The 8,598-nt window shown below is 44.2% G+C and overlaps 1 protein-coding gene across 3 annotated transcripts; it reads right to left on the bottom strand.

The window, feature by feature from the left end:
* Positions 1–369: 369 nt before the first annotated feature.
* LOC143343733 (putative sodium/potassium/calcium exchanger CG1090) lies at positions 370–8,566 on the bottom strand. Of its 3 annotated transcripts, XM_076768930.1 has the most exons (10): positions 8,472–8,566; positions 7,488–8,075; positions 4,660–5,142; positions 4,325–4,550; positions 3,667–3,779; positions 3,181–3,356; positions 2,885–3,111; positions 2,386–2,724; positions 2,082–2,315; positions 370–1,967 (listed from the first exon to the last, which is right to left on the bottom strand). In XM_076768930.1, exons 2-10 carry the CDS (start codon positions 7,503–7,505, stop codon positions 1,768–1,770), a joined length of 2,016 nt encoding a protein of 671 aa, XP_076625045.1. In that variant the 5' UTR covers positions 7,506–8,075; positions 8,472–8,566; the 3' UTR covers positions 370–1,767. The 3 variants fall into 3 exon arrangements, with proteins under 3 accessions (XP_076625045.1, XP_076625044.1, XP_076625046.1); XM_076768929.1 differs by lacking the exons at positions 7,488–8,075; positions 8,472–8,566 and adding an exon at positions 7,116–7,425; XM_076768931.1 differs by lacking the exons at positions 7,488–8,075; positions 8,472–8,566 and adding an exon at positions 7,116–7,425 and having other exon boundaries at positions 2,386–2,712.
* Between the last annotated feature and the right edge of the window lie 32 nt (positions 8,567–8,598).

The raw sequence follows: 8,598 nt of genomic DNA, 5'->3' as shown, positions 1-8,598 counted from the left end.
CATTAACCCTTTGCGGACTATAAACTGATATACCAGACAACATAGTTTTACAATTTTAGCCGCGCATCGAGAAATTCTCCATAAACCCGTTATTATACGCGTTATTTTCCTACATTTTCAAACAGTTCTACCGGAAAAATGTTTGTCCGCGAAGGATTAATTCGTCCGTAATATGCGACAATAGACAGACTCCAAGCAGAAATAGAATAAAGACGAAACGATGGTAACGAATTAAATAGAAAAAGTACGCGGCACATTGTTACGTGAAAAATAAAAAAGAACGTTAACGTAAGTACGTTAACAGTGTTAATAAACAACAGTCGTGTTATAGATCGCAAAACCCGTACGGTTTCGGACAGTGTGGTCGGCAACCTTGTTACGGGCATTGACTAGTGGTCGCATCGACGAGTGGATGCCGGACTACGTTCGTCCATAGTTAATAAACGAAGGTACTAATAATAAACTTTTCGTCTTACAATTACTACTTTAACAAGTCCTTATTAAAGTACAAAAAATCTTGTACGGATTTATTACTTTACCGATAAAAAAATGTCGAAGGTAATAGTAGATTTCTCGATGCTTCTACATTCTAAATACCTTTCTCATATATATATATATATATTAGACACTGTTGTAAAATCTCGATTCAATAATCTAGTTGGAAAACTGAAAGTAATCGAAGAAGAAAGTACATGTTTTTAAGCAGACTGCAACAACTTGGAGATGCACCGACGTAGCACCGTAAAATTCTTCTGTTTGTTAAATCGAGATTTTACCGTATCTTGTTATTCGTAGCGTTTACATATACATATTTATATACAAGAAAATCATGCGGTTCTCATGTAAAACCCGAAACAAATGCTTAAATGATTATTGAAAACCACCCATTGAGCCAAAGAATATGATTTTTCGTTCAAGGATCGAGGACCGTAGGTTGTCGGCCCCTGGTATAGACAATTCGAAGGAAAACACGATGGGCCTGTTCGATCGATCGATCGATCAGTCACCCCTACGTTTACCATAACTGGCTCTAAACTGGCTACTATTTAACGATCGGTTGTTTTAATACTGATAAATGTGTTGTCCGTTGAAGTGGTTCGAAAAACATGCAAACACGCTACAACTAGTTTTCGCGATCCAAGCCATGCGGCTTTCTGTCTCTCGGTGTTCCGTTGATCTTTCGGAAGAAGGCTCGATCGATATCGTATATACACATATAGAAACTAGACGCAGAAGGAAAGGTTACACTTACAGCATATCGCCGATACGACTGCCTATCGCGACGAGAGCGCAGCGCGTCGATTGACGGTAATCGAAGGAGGACGCGATTTTGCTGGAAGCGTAGACGCGATGTAGAAAAATCGCGTCGCTCGAATCTTTGTTCGGTAAAGCTTACGAAAAGTTTGAACCCTTCCCTAGAGGCTAGCTAAAGTCGTACGAAAACTACCACGAGAGACACAGACATTCTATACCGTACATATACATATAGTATGCTCAATTCCGGGGCAAAGTGAAACACGCACGCACGCGCCACTCCTTTGTCTCGTCCGTGCATGGCTTTTCTTCCCTCGTTTGTTCTCAGTTTCGATTCATGTAGAAACTAGAAGACGGGAAAGAAGGAAGGGGAGGAGCAGCTGACGAGAAAGGAGAAAAGGGAAGAAAAAGAAGGACGATGCTTGAGCCGTGAAACGACGATCGCAACGAAGATTCGGTATAGAAGATCGTTTGTCGAACAACGACAACTTCCATACTCCGTGTCTCGTACGATTAAAACGAGCTAAAGCATACCGGTGGATTCATTTCACCGAAGACGTTGAGCTCGTAGAGAGAGGCGAATACGATGAATACCAGGTACCAAAGCATCAGTACCACTCCGTATCGTCGATCCAGCTTCCAGCCGTTCAAGTGGGTTGCCAGTACCAAAAATACCACCGTCGACAACAGAGACACCGTCGAATACGTTAAGCCTGCGCATCGTAATAACAAGAAAGAAAGAAAGAAAGAGAGAAAATAAAGGGCGCGAAGCGAAAAAACAGCTGAACGAGATGAAACGAATACGTGTTGGCTCTCGGTCAACTTACCTCGGCTGGTGACATTTACGTGCGAACCAGGTTGTATCATAGCAGTTTGTATGAACCATGGAAGCCCGAGACAAACTAGAATATCGAAGACGTTGCTACCGACGGCGTTGCTCACTGCCATGTCACCCAAACCTTCCTTGATCACCGCCAACGAGGACAGAGCGTCGGGCACACTGACACCAGCAGCGACAAACGTCAAACCCATCACCGTATCCGGTATACCCAGAGTGCTGCCTGTGAAACAGACAGACAAACGATCAGTAATATTCGAGCATCGTATCGAAACGCGACAATTTATTTTTACCTATAATCGTGATCATCCACACCATGATGTAACTGTAGAAACTGATCCATACCATCGACACGCAAAAGGTAAAAGGGTACCAGTTTCGAAATTTCTCTTGCCGGCAATCGGGCATGGTTGCGCGACACATGAAATGAATCGGGTATACCAGGCCCCAAGTAAACAAAGTCCATTTGTTAGCATCGACCGGTTTTTCCAGTGGCGATACTTGATTGGGATCAGGCTCTTTCGCTTTGTAGTATTCCGGTTGCCTCGGAGGCGGTGGTTCGTTCGTTTCTGGTACAGGACCGCCGCCGCCGCCGCCGCCGCCTCCTCCTCCTGCTCCTCCTCCTATTCCGCCTGTCGTCAACAAACCATCGTTACGTTTCGTAATACGTTGGACGCAAGTGCACGGCCGAGAGAAAGAAAAATTATGTAATTAAGAAAATTATAACGAAACATTTAACCGATCATCTTTCTCTCTCCTTACGATACGAGGCGGAGGCGTCGCGTCGGTCACCTTCTTGAGTTTTAACTTGGTCCGTAACAGGCGAATTGGGACCCGTGTAAGACAATCGATCCTCCTGCAGCGATCTGTAGCTGACGAGAGCGCTTTCCTCAGCTGGTTCGTCGTCTTTCGGTAGAAAAGGTATGTCGTAAGATTTTGCCCAACGCTCCAGTCTAGCGTTGAAAGACAACGCGATGCAATACACGCCGTACATGATTAACATGAACAGAGACTCCATCCTAAAAGTAGAAATCTCGTCTCTTGTAAAAGAACTCGAGGATCAGAAACGAGATAAACAAACATCTTACCAAGATATCGATTCGTTGTAAATTGTACCGAGCATCACGAGTATCGATACGGCATAGAAAAAGCAATCCCGACACAGAGGCCACCAATTCAACTTGGACACTGTCGAGGTGCAAAGCCCGCAAACTGATATTACAAACATTATATTGAATACCGCGCTACCGATCACACCGCTCACCTGTAATCGTAACGCGACAAATTACTATCACGACCAAATAACGAGTTTTATTCTACTCAACGTTTACCAATTTGAACGGTACCGCTGCGGTTGGTTTGCAAATACGCAAATTTTTCATCAAAACCGCGATTCTATGAATTTCAACTGTATACGTACATGTACTACATATGTATATTGGAGAATCGAATGTGTACAGGCACGCGTGCATGGGCAGCATGCACGCTCCGTTTTTCGGTGTAAACGAACCGACCGCAGACGACAACTCTAACTTTTCTACACATGTATTCGAATAGAAATCGCGTTTGCTTACTCCGATATCGTCCTTGGCGAAGAAAACACCGATCACGACGGTCGCCAATTCCGGTGCCGAAGAACCTGCGGCCATAAACGTTGCTCCGGCCACATCCGGAGATAGTCGTAGTTCTGCGTGCAACAAAGAAACCGATAAACGTCCTCGTTTTTTTTTCGTTCGTTAATATTCCTTGAAACTTTTACGATTTTATACCAGTGTGTTTTCCAAACTTTTACAAACCGCTGTTGATTTAAACGTAACGACTAAACTTTTTCAATAAACTTTACTCGATGTACAGCAACGCTTACTAGCAGTTTCAACGCGAAATGTATTTTAAAGATACGTGTATGTAAAAGTAGCGTATAATAAGAGGCGAAGAATGTCGACCGGCAATGCATGACACAGTACATATTATACGTATAGCTTGACCGACAGATGTAAATTATTTAATCGAAGCGGCGCTAATCTTTCTCGTCCCCTGTCTTATAAATATGTATGTATACGCATAACAGGGAACGACTTTTGCAGCGCACGCTAAGCGTTTCCGACACACCTTTATCCCTGCGAAACCATAAGCCTATTTACTGCGATTCAATTTAATTAATAAAACATTCAACTGTACGTCGTTGTTTCGTAACTAAACGATGTTTGTTTACGGTTTTGTTGTCGTTCTTACCTTCGCAAATTCTGTCCAAACTGGAGACAAAGTAATCGTCGCAGACAATTGCAAGACCCAAAAACGTATAAACGGCGACCAATATGTGTATAATGAGTCCACCGTGTTTTCTAGCTTTCGGCCCCATTACCGGCCTTGGGAACTGTTCGATAGCCGGTGGCGAACAATTTTCTCTTCGCGGCCTCCAAGTTGCGCGTTCGTATACCACCGTAGTTATCGTCGGTACCTAAAATAACGAATACATTTTGAGCAAAGTTCACGGTAAACGATCCTCTCTCTGTCTGCTACGATAGGAAATAGCTGGATAGAAAAGGAGCAAGCGCATCGTGTCTCACCGTTGTAGTTGTGGGAATGGTCTTGGTAAGAGGCGGCGGTATCACCGCGACTTCCTTTTTCGGAGCAATCCCTGCTGTCTCCTGTCGTGACTCTTCCTTGGACTGTCCGCGTACTTTCTTTGGCTTTTCCTCCGCTGTTTTTTCCTCCTTTGTCTTCTCCGTGTTGCTACTCGGCTCATCTTTTCGACTCTCTTCCCGCACAAGGGTTTCCTCGGTTACCGTTTTCGCTTTCGCCTTCGTCTTGGGTTGTTCGACGTCCGCACCCGCCGCCGCCGCCGCCAGCAACGTGGCAGATTCCAAGGTACTTTCTGTGGTCCAGGTTTCCTCGCTGTCCGTGGAACTGGGATAGAAAGACGATGTTTCTTCGTTGGGTAATTTCGCAGACGTAACATATTGAATGAGTACGTAGCCAAGGAGAAGACCAAAACGCAGAGGCCATCTTTTGCGTCGCGAATTACGTAACTGGACCCTCATTGTCCTCGACTGAAACACATTTATCGCAAGTTTACTATCGCGAGTTACGCCTCTTTCGTCTCGTTAAAAAATAAGGTAAACGTTAGTTCCGTTAGTTTTTTCTTTTGTTATTTGTAGGAAAAATCGATTCTCGCTCGAATAACCAACAAGTTTCCAACGACACGATTAAACTTTGTTCGCGCACTATACATGTAGTGTCTCTGCGAAACGAGCGTCCTACGTTTCAATGCCAAACGGCTTTATATGGGATACGTGTAACGTGAAAAGAATTATTAAAATGTTTTCGTTTAGTTAGATTCGCTCGTATCGATCATAATAAATACGCCTATTCGCATATGCGCATGCACGTGTAATACGTATAACGTCATTGGTTCTAAATATTATTTTCTAAATGTCGCGGATATACGAATAAAAGTATCGTGACCGCATCTTGTTCTAAACGCCGCTATTTCGATCATCGTTACTTTTTCCAGTTGTCGAGCATAGCCATACCCGAGCAGATGTTAACGGTTTGTTCGGTGTTTTCATTCTGGCCATTAGGCGCCCCGGACAGAAACTTTCCTTTGACGATGCTTACGCAGCAGCTGCTTCTACATACACTATATCGTTTAAACTGTTACGTATTTTTGTACGTAACTTGGAAAATTATGTGCGCCATAAATAAGGGTGCATCGTTATTTCATAAAGTTCGAAGGATGCCCTAATTTTCATGCCTTTACGCTAGCTAGATTACATGTCCTGACTACTCTTAGCGAAAACGAAATCGTCGCGCGTGTCGTTAAAGCTTTTTAACGATGGTTCTCCAAGATGTTTTCTTGGTTACTGGCAAGGAACGGGTTCTCGCATCTAATTACAAAGAAAACTGCTCGTTGAATTCTTCTTCGAGGATACTTTGCGAATAGTCAAGTGGATTTAACGTATTATGCTTTCGCGCAAACATAACAAACATTAACGATACGACTTGTACGACCATGAAACTATAGAGTGATCCAGTTCCGAAAGAAATTATCGCAAGTGATATTTGATGAAACATTGTAGTCAGCCTTCGTAATGTCTACCACTGTTCGTTCACTAAGCATTCCCCACCCTCCTTAATGCTTACGAGCTTTCCGGAAAGGCCCAGCATCGCTCTGAACAGACGCAAATAAGTTCCACGTAACGCGTATCGTCCTTCGTTAAAGCATTAATTTCTATCCTACATCCGACAAACTCTTGTCAATTACCGGAAATACGAACTTGCAACATAATTACGTTTAACTTTGCATCTTCCCAAGTTTACCTAAATTTTTTCGATCTACGCGATCTACGCTTTGATGGATCTGCATTGTATTTTCTACAACGAACGGAAACGTTCTTACAACTTTACGCAAAATACAGAGAAACGAGAGTTGTCGAGCTATCGATAACACGCGAACGGTTGTTCCATCGGCAACACTGATATGGATTATTTTATTTTATTGGTCGTTGTTCGACCCATGATAATATTTTGGTTACAGGATACGTGAATTAAAAATCAATGTTGCGTTTCGCGAAAAAAGGTCGCGTAGCTACATAGGCACTAGCTAACCCGTAGAGATGAAACGGTGATTACTTGTGCGAAAGTAAGTCGAATTTTGTTTCGTAAAGGTTCGTTTTATAGTATAGTGAATCGATTAAGCGCGAACTCGACTTGACACTCGAATTTCCCTAATTGCGAATGACAGCATATAACGCACGTTGTTAAAAAACGTTTATCCAACGTAAAGAAAACAAGTCGATCAACAGCGAGAATTGTTGGAAAACGTGTAGATTTTGCGTTGCGAACGATTAGGAGGATGCAAAAAAAAAGGTAAAGACGAGTAGTATCGTTGGTTACAATTAGTGCGTGCGAATGTAAAAGCGCGTGGCAATCAAGGTGGCAGCGAAAGTGACCTAGTTCGGCGTTCGCAGCGATCGTTAAACAATACGATCAAGGTACCGGAACTCGCAGATGACCGGCTTACCTCATTTTCAGAAGCGTTGCACATTATTCGCGAGCAAATATTCAATCACGCAATGTATCGACGTACTTTGGATTGGCTAGAGAACGAACGCTTAAACGGCGAATCGACGCAAATACTAACTGGCCAATAATTCGCAGGCTCGGCTGCACGATCGGCTGGCTGGCCGGCCGTCGTCGCCGTTCAACGACACGATTGGATAATTTTAAGTAACGATCACAAACTTTATCATCGCGTCCCACTCGAATTATTGATTTGCAGAAAAGCTGCGGGTTACGATGCGTTCTCGGCGTGCTCACGCGACACGTAGGCGTCGTGCTCACTGAACGAACCACCCTCGGAATTAATGTAACCTCTGTTATCGCTATAACTCACCGTCGACGTCACGGCCATTCTTGCGCCGATAAAATTCTACAGTCGTTCTTCGGGCCACGCTCTCACATCCCTCGAGCACTATCTTCTTCCGTCTCCCTCCCTCCCTCCCACCCTCCCTCCCGCCCTAGTCCGTTTTTCTTCCCCGCCGATTTCGTTATTTCGCCTTCTACGTGACTTTCTTCCTATCTTGGCTCTTCGATTTCCTTCGATGTGATATGCTCCCCTCGAACGTGTACGCGTGATAACAGACCGCGTGAATGCGCACACACGGTTTTCGTTTTAACGATCCCTACCGGTATACACCCTTCTTCCAGCAACCACCGATACGATACACCGTTTATCGTTCGCTACTAGACTACGAGCGCCGTTCTGTCCACTGCGCTTACGTGCTGCTCGCGAATCAAGCTTCTCCTCGACTCTTCCTGCCACCCCTTTCTTCTCCTGCCTCCTGCCATCCTCTCTCACCCATTTCCGTCTATGCCACCCTCTCCTTTCGCCGATCACCCTTAGATACTAAACATCGCTTGGATACGCCTGCGCGTCGCTTCATTAGAATATCGCGACAACGATATCCAAACTCTACTGGACCTTAAAAGAAACGCAACAGAGCTATCTGTATTCTTCTTCACTGACAGCTACAGTAGTGTCCACATAAATGATCGAATTTTTGCCCATTTAAATGACCGCGGTTATCCCCACCAATTCTTACAAGTCAAGCGGCTTAGAACATCGAGCGTAACTTGACGCCGGCCGTTATCGATATGGTTTCGGGTGCCATTATTGTATCTCGCTCGCACTTATTCTCTTTTTCTAATCTCCGTTCAATCCTGAGAAGTTGCCATGCCCACGTAAATGACCGTGGCCGGTCCCGAGCGTGATCACTTATGTGGGCACTACTCTATACACGACTATCAATCTTTTCGTGTATTGCAAACGATCCGCAAGCGATACGATGGCACACGCACGAGATCAATGCTCACTTACCTATCGTCGAGAAACTCTGCGACTTATTCGACGTGTAATCGCAACGTCGTAATTTTTCAGACAACCGTCAAAATAACGAACCAATAAAAACCAACTTCGTACCGTGTTTATACATATACATGTCTGT

This window comes from Colletes latitarsis, chromosome 7, assembly GCF_051014445.1.
Source record: "Colletes latitarsis isolate SP2378_abdomen chromosome 7, iyColLati1, whole genome shotgun sequence".
Taxonomy (NCBI): Eukaryota; Metazoa; Arthropoda; class Insecta; order Hymenoptera; family Colletidae; genus Colletes; species Colletes latitarsis.
This window is presented reverse-complemented; position numbering and strand designations above follow the sequence as displayed.